General features: G+C 29.1%; 2 protein-coding genes and 1 long non-coding RNA gene across 12 annotated transcripts in view; 1 reads left to right on the top strand and 2 right to left on the bottom strand.

The window, feature by feature from the left end:
• Positions 1-4,909, bottom strand: part of LOC130678647 (protein Fe65 homolog) — a 44,826-nt gene extending 39,917 nt beyond the window's left edge. For 3 of the 6 annotated variants that reach the window (XM_057485988.1, XM_057485990.1, XM_057485992.1), the window contains exon 1: positions 4,379-4,908. The gene's annotated coding sequence lies outside the window, so the exon portion shown is untranslated. Of the gene's footprint in view, positions 1-4,378 lie in introns of all 6 variants that reach the window. The other 3 variants (XM_057485989.1, XM_057485991.1, XM_057485993.1) reach the window with 3 other exon arrangements.
• A 1,900-nt stretch (positions 4,910-6,809) lies between these two features.
• Positions 6,810-8,516, top strand: LOC130678652 (uncharacterized). The gene is made up of 3 exons (XR_008991854.1): positions 6,810-7,472; positions 7,544-7,620; positions 7,740-8,516. It is a non-coding gene; the product is annotated as an uncharacterized LOC130678652 (long non-coding RNA).
• Positions 8,517-10,749: 2,233 nt separating this feature from the next.
• Positions 10,750-21,414, bottom strand: LOC130678698 (OTU domain-containing protein 7B-like). 5 transcript variants are annotated; one of them, XM_057486107.1, is made up of 9 exons: positions 21,400-21,414; positions 21,180-21,231; positions 15,723-15,766; positions 15,327-15,623; positions 14,842-15,266; positions 14,368-14,757; positions 13,959-14,287; positions 13,680-13,835; positions 10,750-12,510 (listed from the first exon to the last, which is right to left on the bottom strand). In XM_057486107.1, the coding sequence occupies exons 4-9, from the start codon at positions 15,607-15,609 to the stop codon at positions 12,345-12,347; spliced, it is 1,749 nt and encodes a 582-aa protein (XP_057342090.1). In that variant the 5' UTR covers positions 15,610-15,623; positions 15,723-15,766; positions 21,180-21,231; positions 21,400-21,414; the 3' UTR covers positions 10,750-12,344. The 5 variants fall into 5 exon arrangements, with proteins under 5 accessions (XP_057342090.1, XP_057342087.1, XP_057342091.1 ...); XM_057486104.1 differs by lacking the exons at positions 21,180-21,231; positions 21,400-21,414 and adding an exon at positions 20,666-20,973; XM_057486108.1 differs by lacking the exons at positions 21,180-21,231; positions 21,400-21,414 and adding an exon at positions 18,437-18,520.
• Between the last annotated feature and the right edge of the window lie 174 nt (positions 21,415-21,588).

Genomic DNA, 21,588 nt, shown 5'->3' with positions numbered 1-21,588 from the left:
GGGCGAGAGTGAAATGGGAATAAGAAATTGTTTATGGACAAGAACATCAATAGCTTTATATGACAGTGAAGGCATTGAAAGTAGAAATAGGGCAAAACCATTAAAGAATGTATGTAGAAACAGTATCCCCTCTAATCACGTTTACTGACAATAATAAAATACACTTACAGATGTTACCACCCATATCCGTCAAATCATACCTCCACTTAATATATCTATTAAATATATACTCTATATCTACTCGCACCAGCATCACAATGACAATTTTGCTATTGAATAATTCCCTTCAATCTCTCCCCTCTCTTCCTCTTTTACTCTCACCATCTCTCACTCTAAATCTCATTTGAAAAAAGTTCACATTTCATATCTTTAATTACTACAATTACTTTTATGAAAAATATTATAATAAATACGGAAAATTAAGCTCCAATGACAAATGTATGAGTGTATTTTATTAAAAAAATTATTTTACAGCATAAAAACTCAGTCAACAAGCAAAAAAAAAAAATAATAATAATGAACATATGAAATACTAACAAAAGTTACAGAAACAAAGTTGGATTATATATATTTTATTTTTATTTTACCGGTTCATGTTTTGGGTGTTGAAGAATTTTGTTTCAATTTTATTAAATTAAATGTGAGTAGTGAATAGGCGACATACATGTATGTACTTATACAGTATACAAAATATGAATATAACTACAGGCGTTTGTCATCCGAGCGAATAAACGGCGACTCGACCAACCGACCTATATACCGACCACTTCTATAAACTCACTACTGCAAACTACTGTTTTTTTTTTTTTTGTTTTTATATATGTTATAATTGAAAAAAATGAATATGATTAAGGGGTAACGTCAACCGAGTTTCAAGTCAATTTAATTCACGGACAAATACTGCACTGTAAAAAGAGCGGTGTTAAAGTGGGGTAACCGGTGTAAAAGCGGAGTAAAACCGGTGTAAAAGCGGGGTAAACTGCGTCCGCTTGGAGTATTAACTTTAACGATTATAAAACACAAAAAATGTCAGTTCTTTATGAAAATTAATAAAAAATATCATTTATTAACAAGTATAGTGATCGAGTAAGTAAAAATATTCACAAAGTTAAATATTTTAACACCGGTAATGAGTATCTACACCGGTGGCGACGTTATTTTAACACCGGTCCAGAATATTTACATCGGCGGCGGCGTTATTTTCACACCGCTTTTGGGGGTAAATTTAACACCGCTAATTTTAACACCTACACCGCTTGGACTTACCCGGGTGATTTTTTACAGTGTGGAAACCTAAAAGAGAGAAACCTAAAGTCTTTAGTGTTTTTTAAAACCCTAACAGAGGGTTAAAAATTTCGTATTTTCAAAAACTCTAATTTGACTCCGAGAAAAATCTTTTTAAAATTCTCTTTACTCTACGAGTACAGCAAAGATAGTCGCGTTTATTTTTCTGATAATTGATATTACATGACATGAAACATTTGCATATTTTAAAAATTTTCTGAACTGCTCATAAAAGTCAACTGTCAGAAAAATAAAATATCTTTTGGTTGATATTTTGTTCCGTTTTATTTAGTTTCACCTTTGCGTTAGATTTTCTCTGGTTGGGATTTTGGGTGACCGACCACTATGCTACTATATCTTCCTTCCTGCTTCCTTCCTGTTTCCTTCCTGAAAGTAGTAATTCCCTGTTCCCAGTATCCAGTACCCATCAGTTCCAAGCAAGCGCAAATTATCATCCAACATTTTAAGAAAAAAATACGAGACGCGAATGTTGAAGAAAATCATATATATCTCAAGTATATAAAGAAGGTAAGCTAATAATAAAAAACTGGGTTAAAACGCGGGCTAAAACAGACAAACACTCTCAACGTTCTTGACGTTCTCGTCGAAAGAAGACACGTTCACAGTATAATAATGTCATGTGCAGGGTGTTAATATAACATTTTAGCGCTCCTCCAGCTAAAATATAATACGTTTCTGGTGAAATTCTCCTTTCTTTGTACCATTGCTCTTTAAACTCAATAATTTTTTATTCTATTTCTATCAAATCATCTTGGCTTTAGTTCCGCACCTTCACCAACCAACGCATTAGAGCTCAACCCACGTCAGCTATTCGTAGTAGGGCTCTAAATTTAAGGAAATTCCAGAACCGAGCTAGAACTTGAGCCTGATACTGCTACGAGCCATAAATCCTACTCCTTTAGACGTACATATCTCACTTTAATGCGCAACTACCAACTACCGAAGATCTTTTATTTCCGTCTCTCTCTCTCTCACTATTTATATTCGCATTCGCAATAAATTAACCAACACTAAGTTTAAATATTTATTTTAATTGACCCTAATCGGTCTTGGAGCGAGAATAATACATAGTTACACAGCTTAATTGATCCTGCACATTCTGCGTAATAATTTATCTCTATTTACAACGGCAATAAACATAATACTTGATAATAATAATGATACAACAGAGATAAAATAAATTTAAAAAAAGGTCTTTCTTTCTTCACTATTTTTTAAATTAAAATTATTAATTATCAAAACTGTAGTTAAATTTATTTTGTTAATTTACACGGTAAAAAATAGTGGAGTGAGTAAGGAGCAGATGAATGTTTATTTATTTAACTCCTTCGGAGTGGAATTCACTCCAAAAAGATGTTCATTTTAATATTCAAACTCTGAATTGGAGTGAATGTAAATTGAAATAAAATCCGAATCACTCCGCTGAAAAAAAACTCCATATTTACTCCGTATGTAGAGAATTTTTTTTAAACTCCGGGACTCCGAGTGACGGAGTGAATTCGGATTTTATTTAAATCCGAATTCACTCCCAATTTTTTACAGTGTAATCTAACAAAAATTACGATAGAGTTATAAGTGAAAAATAAATTAAAAAAAAAAGTAATTTAAATTGGAAAATCTGTGGAAAACGATCGTTTTTATTCCAATTTCATTTCACGAGTCGTCGCACACCAACTCATTTCCGGTTCCTCTTGGTTATTTTTTCATCTTCAACTTTTAAACGCTTAACGTTCATTTCCACAGTCCACAAATCACTATTGCTATGTCTAATAAAATTTATAATTGTCATTTTTAATTTCTTCAACGGTAATATAAATTTTTATACAAATATCGTATGCACATATACGTATACACACGTGTATATTTGTATTGAAAAAAAAGAATAATAAAATAAGGACAATAACAAAAAGAGTATTACGTATACGAAGTAAACTAGGCTGTGTTGAATTTTCTCAGGTTAAGGTCAAAAGTTTTTTCTTCTCCGCCTTGAAAATAGACAATTTATATTTGTTTTTAACATTTTTTTAGTCGACTTAAAACCAATGAGTCAGGAATTTAAAAAAACATAAAAAAGATGCGTACAGAAGGATGTCGTACACAGTATTGACGTCAGTTGGCTTTAAAATATTGTATCCAAGTCACGTTCCCGAACCCAGAGCCCAGAACCACCCGTGTATCCACCCTCTTCTTTCCTCATTTCGTCCTTTGCCCACTTCACCTCTCTCTTACCTACTTCTTCACCTTCACCTCCACCTTTTAGTATCCAACACCCACCACCCGATGATAGTGTATCTGAACGTCGCATAACTACCGCAAGGTTTCTAAGGAGACCAAACAAGAAAATCTAGGAAGAGACGACCTGACGTTCATCTTCACAGAAAATAAGAAAATAAGTAAAGTGACATGAAATAAATTTTTTTTTAAAAACTTTATCTTAGTCATGTTCTCTCTGTAAATAAGGTGGCCTAACACATACGAAAAAAGGTGTTTCAACTTTTTTTTTATTTTTCGAAATCAATAAGAATTACAGTCGAAAAAGTAGATATCAGTTAAAAATAAAAATTCGAATAAGTTAAGATAGAAGACGTGGAAGAGATACAATTTCGGTTATTCGGTTGATACAAAATTAGCACCAATATTTTAAAGACCAAGGTGTTACCAACAGAAGTATCAAATCCATATTACCATGGCCCAATTGTCATTTTACGTTCAACAAAATCCTGTATATATAGATATTTTTTATTTTGTTAAGCTTTATAATTCACGATTAAAAAGTAAAATTTTGAAATATCTAATAAAATAAAACATGTCAAAATTGAATCAACTGACAGCTGCTTTGAAATCTAATTGAAAATTCACATACAATAAAATAAAACGTAATTTTAATATAAATTTTATTTAAAACACCTGAAAAGTATAAAGAAACATGCACACACATATGATCTAAACATAACTATTATTACTTAAGTGAAATATAAATTCATGAAAAGTGACAATCTCTTAAAATTTGAATAAAACGTCAGAAAATGAAGGCTAGAAAAAAAGGCAATGAGGATAAAAAAATAAAATTTACCATGAATAGTCCTGTATTGTTGTCTCTAATAAATAATTTTTCTCGTACGTCGAATCTGAATAGTTAAATAAATGAATTTTGACAAAAATAACTTAAAAAATTTATAAAATTTACCGCACAATTTATACTGTTACTCGCACAACACACCAACGTCTGTACTCGACTCTGCGTGCGTTTGACGTGAAACGTAACACGAGGGTAGTTTTTTTTTTTTTTATATTTCTCGTTTTTTTCACCCTCACCTCTCTTTTTTCGGTTCTTTTCTCTCACACACTCTCTCGCATGGCCTTGACGCGTGACGCGCAAGCGAGCTAAACGTTGTATGACAGCCACGTCAAATAATCAGTAGTAAACTATTTAAAAAAAAAAAAAAACAAACAAAAAAACCAAAAGAAAATTTAATTTTTAAAGTTGTTGTAGCAATAATACGAAAATCGGATTGAAAATTATCAGTTGGCAAGCTACAATAGTGTACCAAAGTACGAAGACGCGAAAACGTGTCACTTTAAATGAAGCACGCAACCTCGGATGTAAGGGTGAAAAGAGAAAGAGAAAGAAAGTGAGAAAGAGAGAGAGAGAGAGAAAGATAAAGAGAGAGAGCAAGTTGTTCGCCTGCGCGTATGCTTTACAAGGAGGGTGTTATGGCGCCACTCTAGGGGTGAAAGAGAGACTTTTAAGGCTACCAACAGCCTTTTCCCCTTCTACAATACTAACCCCAGCGACCGCGCGACCGTGCGCAACCCCTCTTTTCCAAACCACTCATTTATCTCAGGGGTGGATTTTATTTTCTTGGCACCCTTTATATTTATTTTTACTAAAAATGACATTATTAAACTTTACATATTTTCAAATTTTCAAAATTCATCTACTTTATTATTGTTATTATTATTTTTTATTAATTGGTTCAAATAATTTTATTTCAGTAGGTGATAATTATTTGATAAGAAAAATTTAATAACAGCTGGTAAAAAAATGAAGGAAAATAATTAATCGTAGACTCAGCAATTACGAATGCAAAATGTAAGAAAATTAAATTCAGGACGTGAAATTTATCTGAATAATCGAGGAAAAAGTTAATGAAATTGTCAATTGAATTTTTGGAAAAAAAAAAAAATAATAAAAAATAAAAAATTCGCTCCGGATAACAGTGACTGATAATTTTTCTATACTACCGACTATATTAGGCAGATAGAAGATATATCTGTATTAGAAAATAGAATATAAAATAATTAATTATCTACCATGATAAGTATCAAAATATATATACTACGTGTATCTATCTGATGTATCTCACCATCTATGATAACAATAATGATAAGTTTGGCTATTTAATACAAATAAATTAGCTCGGATGAAGGCATTAGGTGATTGTAATTTCACACATGAGGTAACTTCTCACCCCATGACTTAAATTATTCGTTTTTCCCTGCCAGATCCTACAGTCTATCCAGTGCACCCACAACAAACTCACTTGTATGCAATGTGTATAGTATATAACTCACTCATATTCGAATTTGGTATTCGCCGCCTTGTTCGCTACATATATGTATATATTTGTACATATATATATTAACTCGGTGCTGTGCGTTGATCCTATTCCGACTCCTACTGCTATACCGACACTCTCTCACTAATCCAATTAATTTTCTCTCTTCGTCTGCAACGACATGTTTCACTGTTCGCTAGCTATACTACTCTATATAATGTTTTGTTGATTTAATTACAGTCAAGGTATTATAACAAGGGAATCAAGAAATAAATTATTCAACTGAATTTTCGCGTCGTTGTCAGATTAATAAAAAATAATGATTTAATATTTAATATGTTGTTGTTTTTTTTTAGCGTTCATATCAAAATAAATATTCTTATTGCGCTCGATATTCTGTACATATGTATATAAATATACATGAATAAAATACCTCGAGGAAAACGGAATACCCCAAGGGTGTATCTATTTCTCGTCGAGTTTATAACATATACATATGCCAGTAGTATAGAAATTTAATCGTACACTAAAGCAACCATATATCCGAATAATCCACATCTACACTCTTATTTTCATGCACAATAGATGTATATATATATATATATATAGAGAGAGATGATAGGTAGATATTACACCAAACCTTAGCGGATAATTCAACGTAGCCTTTTTACTTCTCTATACTGAAAAAAGTATCATATATATATAAATACTGGCGTGTTGTCTGGGATATTACATAACGGAATTTCTAGTCAGTGGAATAAAAAGTTAACAAAAATAAAAGTACTGAAGCTCTTTTCAGAACATTGATGAAAAAAAAAAACAGACACTAGTCTTATAAGAAATTAAAATTTAATTTGTTCGGTCTTAATATACTTTCATATTTTGTGATATGCACGCAGCAATACGCCGCGTTTCTCTCGATAATTAATTCTGTCACATTTTCATTCCTATTTATCATTATAAAAAAAAAAAAAATACTTTTAAAAATTAAAAAAAAAACCATTGAATAAACCCTAATATTAATATTGGGATTAAAGCCTCATTTAAATATCGAACATATTATTTAAATAAACGTATAGTTGGCTATAATGAATATTTTTTAAAAGTTAAAAAACGTTTTTGTAAAATATATATGCTGTTAAATAGAAAACGAGGATTGGCAGAAAAGTCAGGGCTTAGTCTTTAAAGTTAATTTATTGTCATACTTTTTTTTACACATGCAATTCACGTATGCTTTTATCATCACGACCTACTCGATATATGTGTGTGTATATAGGTATTATTTTTTTTTTAGTAGGTGACCTGACATGACTCTGTTGGAATAGAAATCATTATTTCCACGCCAACAATTGTCAGACGCCGGTCTATTGGCATCGATCCAATATTATCGATTCTCCAAAGTCACACAACCAATAATCGGTTTCAAAGACCATTGGGTATAGCTAATAGTCCCGGATAATACGAGATAATCTATAGCTGAATAGACTCCCAAAAATCATTTTAAAAATTCGATAATCGGCTAACTCTGACGAGCAAAATAATTTTAAAAAATATTATGGATAAAAAAATTCTATCTTGAAAATAAATAATAGTATTTACAAGTTTGAGGTAAGAGATTTTGTTTTCCGCAAGTCCATCCAAAAAACTTAATAACCTACCCCTGAGATCACGTTCCTCAGGTAAAAATTAATCTTTACGTGACAAGAGAAAGGATCAACCATCAAACTGTATGACTATTCACCTGCTGCCGTCATTGGTAAGATACTTAAGTTATCCTGCTGTATAAAAATCTTAAAAATAAATAATCTCATAGAATAATTGGAAAATTTGTAATTACGTAAAGTTGTTAAAATCTTATATATTTTACTTTAACAGAAAAAAAGAATGCCGAGGATAAGTACCAGTAATATAAGAATAAAAATATGAATGAAGGTAAAAAAGGGTTCCGCATCATCATCCCCATAGCTTTGCTGACGCTACGTTGAAACACATATATGTATACCCTCGGTTATACGATGCAGATATGTAGGATAGGATCCCACTCCAAAAGCTGTCGCAAACAGATTATAAACGACGGGCGCGGTATGAAAAAGCCGCAAATTACAGCCAGCACCCGTCAAGTGATATGTACATATATATGCACTAACGCACTAACGGCGGCAGCGTCGACATTGGCGATGGCGTTGGCGTTAGCATTGGCGTCGTCGTCATTGGTCTCTTTCTACTTTCTTTACTCGTTTAATCATCGGTCTTTCTCATGTTGCCTTGCTGGTAACTATAAGACCAGAAGTATGCTATATTGTGACCGGATGAAGTACCTATTTCCATTTTATTCGTTTAACTTATATACATATATATATACATCATTACACCTCCTGACCCTCCTGACGCTTCTACATCACGCAATCACCAGCCTACGATATCTACCGATCTGCCCATATTATCATCATCATCATCACCACCCCGTACATATTAATATATATATATTAATTTGATCGACTTAACGACTATTGATCAATACGCACGTATTAAATATAATACTGTATTATTTATCTATAAAAAAAAATGTAATACAGTAAATAAATGATGAATATACTTTTGTCATCAATAATGAAACTGGAATGATAATTTTTTAAATAAAAATATTTTTTAGAGGAGACTAACTACGAAGCGTTATTTAATGAGGCGATATAGTTGTGCCGGTACGAAAATTCATTACGAATTACGATAAAGTTATTGTGGGTACGATAGGAAAAAATATGTTTAGTTACTACGATATAATATAATACTACAGCTGCATATCTCAAGACTCGAGAATGCGTCGGCGGTTAGATGTCAGAAGTCAAGGAGTCGGCCCATGCGGTTATCTCCAGAGAAATAGGTAGAATGGAGCGAGGAATACTAACCGTCACACCATCAAACATCCCATTCCGTACCTCGAGTATTCGTGTACGTAATACGTGCTACGTACACTCGTACTCGGCTTTCCAGACAAATTTTCGAACAGTAAATGCTGGAGAAATTACAATCATTTGCTACTTTCAGAGCTAAGTCTTTATTGGAATGGGTCATGGAGTTGGTTCCGACAAATCGGCATAAGATCAATAAATGAATCAAAAATGAATAAATATTAACATTGGGGTGTTTCAGGAAAAAAATTATTTTTTTTGGTATTCAAAAATTGAAAGTATACCGGAAAATAAAAATTTTGATGCCAATCCGAGCTCTTAATAATGATATTAAGGTTCACCTCAATCCATTTTTCTATTTTCCATTTAAATAACACAGGAAAAAAAATTGTTTTTCTTTAGAATTTTCTAGCTTACAAACCAATCAACGGATTTTTATGCACAATAAACATTTTTGTAGGAAATTGAATGCTCTATAAAAAAAGTCTCTTATCATTTTTTGATAAATTCCACCGTTCAAAAATTATTTAAGTTTCAAGTCAAATTTATAGTAAATTTTGAGATCTTTTCACTTTTCCAGCGAAACTATCAGTCCTATCACAAAATGTCATTGAATTTATTTTGTAGGTAATTTCATTCCTTACAAATTCTAACGAATAAAATTTTTCAAAATTCCGCATTGTTATCAAGTTATTTTCATTTCAATGTCAAGCTCTGAAAAAAATAGATTTCTGATTGATTTTGAGCAGTTGTACTTTCAATTTTTGAATTCAACAAAAAAAACAAAACTTGTTTTTTTTTTAAACACTCTAATTAATATTAATGAAAGTATTTTCCGTCATTTTTTCAAATTTTTCAAGAAGGTTTGATTGGCCATATCCGATGAATATATAAGTCCATACAGGGGTTGTTATAGGGGCGGTTCCGACAAATTGAGCTAGGACGAATAAATTCTAAGTAAAAAAAGTCAAATTTTTAATCATTTTTTTAAATTTTTCAGACAGGGTATAATAGACTAAATACTACTATTTGTATAGGGGTTGTTTCAAGGGGTGGAGCTGTTATACTATTACTTTTATTCGCAATCGTGAAATCTCTCGAATATTCCGTGTTAATAATTTTAGTGTAATCGTTTGGCAGTAACTGTGTTATTTGTTAATAAATCAAAGTTAAATGTCTTTTAACTGGGGGTCAATGGTGTAATCATCTTTTATTTTTAAAAATCATGTTGAAATAATAAATTTATATGATTAAATCTACTAGATAGTAGAGTACCTGGAAAAACAAGACACTGTGAGCATCGTCCCGGGAATCGCGTTGTTATTTTTCTTCCAATTTATTGTGTACGACCACAAAATTGGATGGCATAGAACTCGTACTATGTACTGTTTGTGTCTCAGGAGACCAAGTCCCAAGAAGATGCGCTTTACACATACGTACTCTACCGAAAAATAAGAACAAAAAACTATCTTATATATGATAGACTATAATAATAACAAGATAGACGGTATGATAATTCAGTATTCCAACAAATCATTATGAAAAATTTAGTAGACAAGCCCAGATCGAACGCAGTCTAATTGACTTTAACTGAACCATTAATAATAAAAAAAAAAGCTATTTTAATCCTTCTTTCTTCACATCTTTATTTCTTTTTTGTTATTTTCCTTTCCAACTACAGCTTTCTTCATTGCACCAGCAAGGCTTGATATATGTAGCATTTATTTTTACGGCAGTTATACCCAAGAGGAAAGTTGTGCGATACCGATGCTTCTGCTTCTGCTATTGCTGCTACTACTACTACTACTGCCGTCAGAAATAAATTATTTTATCCACACGCATACATACACAAATAAATATTTAAGAACTTTGTTATTTTTTAATATTCACTCTACTATCCCCTATAATTTAAGCAAGGATAAAAAATTATTTATGAAAGTGTCTTATTATTCGAAGTTAATATACTATTAGTACAATTATTTACAAAAATATCTTTATTTTCATTATTTTACGCACTGGTGTGATTACATGATTATATAATTATAATGATATTAATAATTTCAGATACACTGTTAATGCCATTCAGTGTACAATCGATAGTTTATTGAACACTTTACCCTGGCAGATTCGAATTACGGCAAATTACCGTAATTTACGGCGCTTGGAAGAATCACGCTAAATTACGGTATTTTGCGGCGAACGCGCGGTTAAATTACGGGTGTTTTTACTGTAAATTTTCAATGTCTCCGGTAGTTTTCCGTAAAACCGCGGCAACTCTGCGGTAATTTACCGCAAAGTAAAGTATTGTTTTAAAAACTGTGAAAATAAAAAAACATACGGCGCTTACGGTAAAAGTGTTACAAGTTACAGTAAATCGCCGTAAGCTACCGCAAAATGCGGGAAATTTTCCGTAAAAATACCGGATTTTACGGTAATCCCGGCAATTTACCGTAACATTGCGGCAACCCTGCGGTATTTCACCGCAAAGTAAAGTATTGCTGTAAAAGCTGTAAAAACATAAAAGCATACGGTGCTTACGGTAACAACGCTGCAAGTTACGGTAAGTCACCGTAAGCTACCGCAAATTGCGGGAAATTTGCCGTAAAAATACCGCATTTTACGGTAAATTGCGATAATTTACCGTAATTCGGATCCACTAGAGTATTATTATTTTTTCGATGAGTTTACTTAGACAATTTATAAAATAATACCTTATTTTTAATAATAATAATAACAATATAAGTCATCTGTTAATACATAAAATTTGAATTTAATCCAAACAATATATAGTATAAAGTATAATGAAAAAAATTAATTGACATCAAGTGAAGGAAGAATTTATTTAAATAAATAAGTAATTGTTTATGTAAATCAACACGCACTACTAAATTATCCGAATGGACGTTTGGTCGGATGTATATATTTATATATATGTATTTGTATGATATAGGGAGTATTATTAGTATCATCATTTCAAGAATTACCGAGGCAAGGCACATATCAATGTGTATTATCTCATATTATGTATGTGGATATATATATATTTTTTTCATCGCAACTGAAATTTAAAATTTCATAATATTTAACTCACGAATGATAAAAAAAATATATTTATATATATAGTATCATCTCTGAGTTATTCAATATGTCAGTGGGTTATGTCCGTATTAATATACATGCGCTGAGCTTATTTAATTTTTAAAAATAAATTTAGCATACTATACAACATTAATAAATATATATTATTGTTCATATATGCTAACTGTTGATTAAATTTAACATATCTTCAAGCTCAAACGCAACACACAACTTTATTCGTTGCTATTATGTATCATTAATTGATATGATAATCTTATCATAATGATATGACGACTATAATTATTAAATTTACAAGCTAGTCTAATTATTTTCGTGAGAATATCATACTTCATTCTTATAGTTGTTATTCGTTATAGTAATTGATAATCATAAGCGATATGAATATAAATAAAAGATGAATAAAAAGAAAAAATAAAAATACTTTGGTTATTGTCATGAGGAGTATAGAATTATTTTAATTTTAAAAGGCCAATCATCGTTGACTGTTGTTATTTGCCCAACATTTTGAACAGTAGTACTCGTTCTCAGGTGATCCAAAAAACGAACAATCTTCTGTAAGACATTCTCTGACAGTACCACTTTTAAATTCACTGTATTCTCTACTCTCTGGTGCCGTTATATTATTGTAGAATGTTGATCTATAATTACATCAATAATAATATTAATTTTATTGTTAATAGTTTGAAAATATGTTTGTTGAAACATATGCATTAGGGTGGTCGCTAAAAGTTAAATTTTCGCAGGCGCCCGATAAAAAGCATCTTTTTAGTGAAAAAATACGTGGGGAATTTGGTTTTTTCTTTTTAAGCAAAAAGAACACGTGTCGCAGGACGATCAAAGTTCGTTTTTCGATACAATCGCGGTTTTTTTAAATATCTCATGAAATATGCAGATTAAAGGAAAAAATCATAGGAACAATTTTGTAGGAAATTAAATTCTTGACAAAAAAGGTTATATTCATTTTTTTTATAAAATGTGTATTTATAAAGATATTTTAAGAAAACTTTTTTAGATCTTATCAATTGAGCATTTTAAGGATTACAAATGTTGAAAATAATATTTTTATAAGTACATAGAAACTATAACAAGCATTAATGATTGATATGTTACGAGCTACGAAGTTGTCTATATTTAAGTAAAAACGTTATTTTTAACATTCGTTATCCTTAAAATGCTCAATTGATAAGATCTAAAAAAGTTTTCTAAAATATCTTCGTAAATACACATTTTATAAAAAAAATGAACATGACCTTTTTTGTCAAGAATTTAATTTCCTACAAAATTGTTCCTATGATTTTTTCCATTAATCTGCATATTTCATGAGATATTTGAAAAAAACCGCGATTGTATCGAGAAATGAACTTTGATCGTCCTGCGGCACGTGTTCTTTTTACTTAAAAAGAAAAAACCAAATTCCCCAGGTATTTTTTCACTAAAGAAAAGCTTTTTATGGGGCGTCTGAAAAAATTTAATTTTTAACGACCCCCCTAATATGCATCTATTTGTTTTGATCGGTACGCATGTCATAATTTGGGTATAATTGAAGACACGTCCGATCCTTATCAGTAATTAATTTATCGGTGACATTTCGCTGGTCCCATGCACTAGAATCTTCAAACAAATTCTACAATAGTTAAGATAAAACTTAAAAATGAAATGCCTTCATTTAGTCAATAAGTAAACCAGCAAAATGTCACCAATAAATCAATTGCTGATAAGGATTGAATGTGTATTTAATTATATTATACCCAAGTTATCATTAGATAGTAGTAATAAAAAATATTTAAAGAAAATACTTATAATTTACCTTGATAAATACAGAGTGCGATCTTTATTCGTATTTTTTGGTTGTAGCTTACTGACGCTTGCATGGCTGTTGCTGTCACTTGCGGCATAAAATTTTGATTTCCCAGCCCCATAATTTATTTCAGTCCCTGAGGCTTCTTTCTGGATCTCTAAGTATCTATAAAAAAAATAAAAATATTATATTCCCACTATCGTAATATTTTGGGTGTGACTTGATCGTCCTAATATTCATTCTCAAAATAAATGCCAGCTTTTAAACTTGTTTTAATAATTAATATACCTCGAATGTGCACACTGCAGATAATTTTGTAGCATTTGATCAACATACTGATGCCGTCGACTTTTGAGTTTAACACAAAGAACACCCTCGCAAGTTAATCCATTCAAAGCCGAAATCGGTGGACTTTTTGATCTCTTTGCCATTGATGACCAAAGTTTTTTGCTCATTGATTTTCCAATCGAGCCGAATTGTTTCGCAACACCGAGTAGTTGTTTAGCGGCTTTACTTTTACCAGTCAACGATCCATCTGAATCTGACAGTCTATCTAAGTCTTCAGTAGTAAGAGTTTGATATTCACAGTCCAAATAATCTCTAATAAGGATTTCCATCTGAATAAATACAAAAAAAATATAATGATCGAGTCACTTGACTGAGTCATTTATTATTAAATTAATAAAAATAAACCAACAGTATCCTGTTGACAGAGTAGCAGATCTTGAGACGCACTCCAATCCCAATCGGGTCCAGGATCAACAGCGAATAAAACAGGAAGTAATTGTCCAGTATCAGGATCAACAAGTGGTATACTAACGCCCGTGGCTGTGTCATTACTCGATCCTTCTCCTCTTACGACAAAATCATTTCCACAGTCGACAGTTACCAATGGAGAGAAATGAGCCGAGTGATAAGCCAATAGCAGGGGTGTCCGATGACACTTTGATGGCGAAACTTCTAGTGGAAGATACACTCCACCGAAAGGAATTGGGGCCAAGGCCACACCTTCACAATCACGAAGCATCGTTTCCGCAATTACTATTATTGGTCTGCGCAAAACATGCGCCAATGCAAGAACATGGACCTAATAATAATAATAATAATAAATTTTTATTATACCAAAGTAATTATTTTATATATATATATATATATATATATATATTTATACCTCTTCAAGACTCTGATAAGAGGTTGCAGTCTGTGATCGTGGATTCGCAGATGCCATTTCTACGATACTTTGCCATTCAGTCAACCATTCAGTTTCTGTGTAGGCCAACCCAGCAGCGGCATTTAAACCCATTTGCCTCCATTTCCATCGTCTATATAATGGATCTTTGTATTCACCTTTCGACAGGGTATTGTGCAAAGCATCCCGTAAAGTCAACAGACGATCATGAAATCCCCACATTCCCAATGAGGCTGCATGTAGCAAACAATTTCCATCTCCTGTTGTTGCTAATGGCCAGAGTACTCTTACACTGTTGCTGTTTCGACCACCACCACCACACCACCAATTTAATCTTCCTGCTGATTCTAGTGACGTTAAACATCCTCCCTCGATTAAGTCTTTTTCCAAAAATTGTCTAAATGAATCTGCACAATAATTATTATTAGTAATGTAATTTTTAATTTTATTTATATTTAGATAATTACCAGGATATATCGATAGATCGGGTAATGAAAATGTAAATTCTGGTGTGTCGACGATACCCAAAAATGTTAATTGTGAACGAGCATGCGATACTATTGCGGCATTTTCAGTAGCTCGTGAAATACCTCTTGCCAATTTTTTTGTTATCCCGCCTCCTCCCCCAGCTTTACCTCCACCTCCACCTCCACCTTCAACTCCGACTCCATCAGGTGGACTAAGAGTGCTAGTATTTTTGGGTGGTGCCTCTGATTCCAATCCATCGTACATAGATACAGCACCGCTCATAACAATCTTTTATTCTTGATAAAATTAAAAAAAAAACAGTTTAATTAATTGATAATTAAGCTTTAGAGCTCAAGTTACACTAGTATATATTTTGTCATAATTCATCAACTTACTAGTAATAAAAATTATAATAAAATCTGGTTATGCGTCATGAGTTCTGAAATTAAAATAATTTAAGTATATTATATGATATAAAAAACTTGACAGTTAAATTACAAGATAATTAAATGCATTCTGTTATGTAACCGTTATTAATTTTATCAATTTATTAACTATTTCAATTGTATGTATTAAGTATGTTAATTAACGGCCCTGTCCCAATTATTGGCGATTTAAATAATTAAGAAAAAAATGCCCATTTATTTATTCAAAAATTTCATTAAATCGATTATTATTTTCATCAGTTTTTTAAATTAATTTACATATTCATAAGGTAATTACTAATATGATTGTCGTTAACACTAGACACCAATCCACGCCTTGCACTTCAAGGTCAACAAATTTATGAAAATAAATGAGATATTAAAAATTTTCAATTCTCATCATGTGGATGCTTACAATAAATTTTTTAAAAATACAAACAGGTATTTAATGCTACTAAAATTAGCCGAAGTCTAATAATTTTGGGTTTTTTTAAAAACGATAAATTTAAAAAATTTGCACATATAATTTTTTTAATTTTCTTCATGTGCATATTTTCAGTTTTTTTTTTATTAAATTGAGGCCATTCTTAGACAGTACCCCCCCCCCACACTTTTTGAAAATATTCAATGACTTTCAACTGCCACAAGCGTATCAAAATTTTATAAGTTAATTAAAAAAAAAACTAAAACATTAATTGAAAAAAGGACAACGTGCTCGTAATTTCGTTAAGATGTAGATTTAAAAAAAATTACTTACAGTTGATATAAATTGGGAGTTAAACAAAATTTGTTGACAAAATTTCAGTGAAATCTTCATTTCAATTTTATATTTCGAATTTCGAAATTTCACGGGCTAAAATTTATTCAACAAATTTCGTTTAACTCCTAATTGATAACAACTGTAATTAATTTTCTTTTAAATCTCTATCATAGCGAAATTAAAGTTTTAATTTTTTATAAATTAATTAATAAAATTTTAATATGGTTATAACAGTGGAAAGTCATTGCATATTTTTAAAAAGTGGGGGCACTGTCTGAGAATGCCCTTAAATTGTTGAAAAAAAAGTTCGAAAATTTTTAACTGTCTGCTAAATTTAGTATCATATATTTTAATCTCAGCTACAAATATAATAAAGTAATTTAATCATTTTTAACTTTGATCAATTGCAATGTAATTACATTCAATATATAAATCGTTTTTTTATGAGTCATTTGAGATAAGAAAAAAAGTAGACTGTTTATATCGCAAGTCAATAATGATGACAATTATAAATTAATGAATATCGGCGATTAATTTTTAAATTAAAAACGGTAGTATTTATTAATTGTACTATTGTGTAGTACATGGGATCTATCATGCCGAGCACATGTAGATGCAGACCCATTCAAACAACAGTTAAAGTTTATAAATATACATAAAAGGAACAATGGATAAAATAAAAACTCACGTGCGAATAATTATAATAATTTAAATTGACAATACTTGACAAACTATAGTACAGACATTATTTAGTTACATACAACACACATGCACATTGACGGCCTTGTTTTTTAACCAGTTACTAAAGAATGAAAAATAAATAAAATTTTAATTTATTTTATTTTATGCATTATTCATAATAATACAACCCACGGCATATTATTATTATCATTATTAGTCTGACTTGTCCATAATATCAAAATTTTTATTTTTTAACTAAAAATATGCACATGAAGAAAATTAAAAAAATTATGCGTGTAGTTTTTTTTTTTTATTTAAATCTTTTTAAAAAAAATCAAAAATTATTAGACGCCAGTTAATTTCAGTATTAAAGAAATCATTAGTGTAAATATAGCAGACAGACAAATTTCAAATTATAAATAAAGTAAATAATTAAAAAATATTTCGAAAAAATGCACTTATTAATTTGAAAATTTTTTAAATGCGCAATTTGTTTAAATTTTATTTTTTAAATTATTTACTCTATTTATTTATAATTTTAAATTTGTTTGATGTCTGCTACATTCACACTCCAAAAAAATAATACTAAAGTTAGCCGACATTTAATAATTTTTGGAATTTTTTCAAAACGTTAAATTATAAAAAAAAAAATATTTATAAAAATTGCACTTATAGTTTTTTAAATTTTCTACATATTCATATTTTTAGTTTTTTTTTTCTGTGATTGATTTGTTAAAAAAAAAATCTAAAAATTGTTAAGTGTCTATTCACTTCAGGATCATGAGTGTAAATGTAGCAGACATCAGACAAATTTAAAATTATAAATAATTAGAGTAAATAATTTTAAAAATGCACTTATTAATTCGAAAATTTTTTAAATGCACATTTTTTAAATTATTTACTCTATTTATTTATAATTTTAAATTTGTCTGATGTCTGCTACATTCACACTCATTTTAGGATGATATAAAAAAATCATATATAAATTGTCAATTATCACCGCGTTATGTTTTACGCCCAATATTTATATTTATTACAATACAAAATGCAACAATACTTATCTCAACAACTATATATACCTATATATATATATATAGGAATTGCGTTTTATAAAAATAGTTGTATTATATAGCACTTTTGCTCAATAGCTGTTGCGTTCAAGGTGAATATAAAAAAAAATGAAAAAATAAAATTACGCTACCACATGAATACAAATAAATACTTTTATTTTTATTATCATTACTCATAGTTTCAGTCTATCATATCACTATAAAAAAAAACCATTTTCTCTGTAACACGAGAGCTCTAACTCGCATAATTTATTATAAACAAACTTTCACTGTCAATTAAAATCTCAGCAATTAAAATATAAAACCTCAATGACTATAAAGTTAGCAGACAGCTCACAAATAAAATATTTGACCAAGCATATCTTGGTTATATGTCATATTATTGAAAATTTAAAAATGGAAAATGGCGCGTAATTTGAAAACGTCAATATCCATGAAAAAAACTTTTTTTTTTTTAGTACAGTTGTCCAGCAATTTAAAAAATAAAAATTTACGAAGGTCTTACGACTTTAAATTTAGATAAAATTCGATGAAATTAACACATTATGATTAGCTAGTTACAATCTAAAGGCCCATTTTACAATTTTTTAAATTTTTGGCTTAGAATCTTTAGAACGTTATAACTTATGAAATAATCATCCAATCTGATACAAAAAAAACTCAAATTGTTTATTTTTAAATTCTCTAAAGGTCCATTTTTTTTTTTTTTGTTGTTTTCATTTTTTATTTATTGTTATTAATAAAAATAAATTTTAAAACATTCCAAAACGAACATATCAAACTCAAAATAAATAAAATTCACAAAATAAAAAATAGGGCATTTATATTTTTGAAAAATTTAAATGTCCATTTTTTTTTTTTTTCACTTTTAAGCTTTGTTCACTAATTAGCAACCAAAATAAATTTAAAAGAAAGTAAAAATAAGCATATTAATTTGAAAATTGATCCGAATTATAAAATTAAAAAAAAAACTTTTGTAACTTTAAAAAATCTAAGTATCCATTTTTTTTTTTTTATTCCTCAGTTTTATTTTCTAAATAATAAAAAAAAAAACAAATTCCAAAAAAATTTGAAAATAGAATATCTCGGTCAAAATTAATAAAATTTATAAAATAAAAAACTGAATATTTAGAATTGACAAAAAACTAAAGATCCATTTTTTTTCTTAAATTCCAAATTCATTTTTAAGTTGGTAAAAAAAAAAAATTGATTTTACTAAAGAAAAAGAATCTAGACTTTTACCTAAATTTTCATTTTTTTAAAATAAATTACTCTCTTTTCGATTCATATACCATAACTAATTCTATCTTGTCTTCTTACTTACTTTTTTTTCTACTTTCAGATATTTTTTTTTAAACGTTTGAAAAATAAATTTTAAAATAAAAAAAAATTAAAATTAGTCTTGGGACCTCTTAAAGACATAAAAGTCTAGATTCTTTTTCTTTAGTAAAATCATTTTTTTTTTTTTACCAACTTAAAAATGAATTTGGAATTTAAGAAAAAAAATGGATCTTTAGTTTTTTGTCAATTCTAAATATTCAGTTTTTTATTTTATAAATTTTATTAATTTTGACCGAGATATTCTATTTTCAAATTTTTTTGGAATTTGTTTTTTTTTTTATTATTTAGAAAATAAAACTGAGGAATAAAAAAAAAAAAATGGATACTTAGATTTTTTAAAGTTACAAAAGTTTTTTTTTTAATTTTATAATTCGGATCAATTTTCAAATTAATATGCTTATTTTTACTTTCTTTTAAATTTATTTTGGTTGCTAATTAGTGAACAAAGCTTAAAAGTGAAAAAAAAAAAAAATGGACATTTAAATTTTTCAAAAATATAAATGCCCTATTTTTTATTTTGTGAATTTTATTTATTTTGAGTTTGATATGTTCGTTTTGGAATGTTTTAAAATTTATTTTTATTAATAACAATAAATAAAAAATGAAAACAACAAAAAAAAAAAAATGGACCTTTAGAGAATTTAAAAATAAACAATTTGAGTTTTTTTTGTATCAGATTGGATGATTATTTCATAAGTTATAACGTTCTAAAGATTCTAAGCCAAAAATTTAAAAAATTGTAAAATGGGCCTTTAGATTGTAACTAGCTAATCATAATGTGTTAATTTCATCGAATTTTATCTAAATTTAAAGTCGTAAGACCTTCGTAAATTTTTATTTTTTAAATTGCTGGACAACTGTACTAAAAAAAAAAAAGTTTTTTTCATGGATATTGACGTTTTCAAATTACGCGCCATTTTCCATTTTTAAATTTTCAATAATATGACATATAACCAAGATATGCTTGGTCAAATATTTTATTTGTGAGCTGTCTGCTAACTTTATAGTCATAAAACCTCATTAAATATAATTTTAAAAAAGTAAATAAAAAAAATACTTACTAATGAGCAGTATTTGGTCTTATAAATTTAGTAAATAAATAATGCGTGTAAAAAATATCAATAATAATAAAAGTCTTACGACTTATTTATCATCAAGTGACATTTATTTTGTACGGGAATGAGAACACCAACACTTTTGGAGGTCATACTTCGATCGGTTTAATTTTTTAGTTAAACTGACAATCATACCGAATTTTACTTTTGTCTTATTATTATATTATAGATTTTTTATTTAATTCAACTGTTGATGACAAAACCATTTATTTATTTATTTGTTTACTCATATATTTATTTACAAATATTACAGATAATTATTTATTACACTCACAATATTAATTATATATTTAAACTTAAAAAAATAAATTAAATTTTAGTTAAAAGAGTTTATTGGAGTAAACAAATTCAAGCTCAAGACCAGGATCACAAAACTACTACATGTACTCTTCAATATTCTCAACTCTATTCAACTTTGCTTCTGTTGATCTTAATAATAATAATAACAGACAACATATACCTGCATGTACTTCTCTCTCTTTCTGTTGTCTCATGGATCCTACCAACTGAGCCTACAAATATGTAGATATATATCTATGTCCATGTAAATGCGTATGAATGTATCAGACATGAGAGAATTTATAAATTTTAAATAAATTAAAATAATAAAATTTAAAAAAGGGCGCGAACTGATTTATCATTTATCGAAATATGGATTTTTAAATTTTTATTCTACTTACATTTCATTTATTTATTTATTCAAAAATTTAAAAAAAAGCTACTTGTCAGTTACATTCACACTCGTCGATGTAAACATAAAACAAAGCATAGGTAGATCGTGTACAGTACAGTACCTGCAGTGTCAATACGTACGTATATTGTGTGCTATGTTATGCTACATGAAAATCAACATTAGCTTTGTGATGATT

Source organism: Microplitis mediator, chromosome 2 (assembly GCF_029852145.1).
Source record: "Microplitis mediator isolate UGA2020A chromosome 2, iyMicMedi2.1, whole genome shotgun sequence".
NCBI lineage: Eukaryota > Metazoa > Arthropoda > Insecta > Hymenoptera > Braconidae > Microplitis > Microplitis mediator.
Note: the sequence above shows the minus strand (reverse complement) of the source record. Positions and strands in the feature narration are given on the sequence as shown.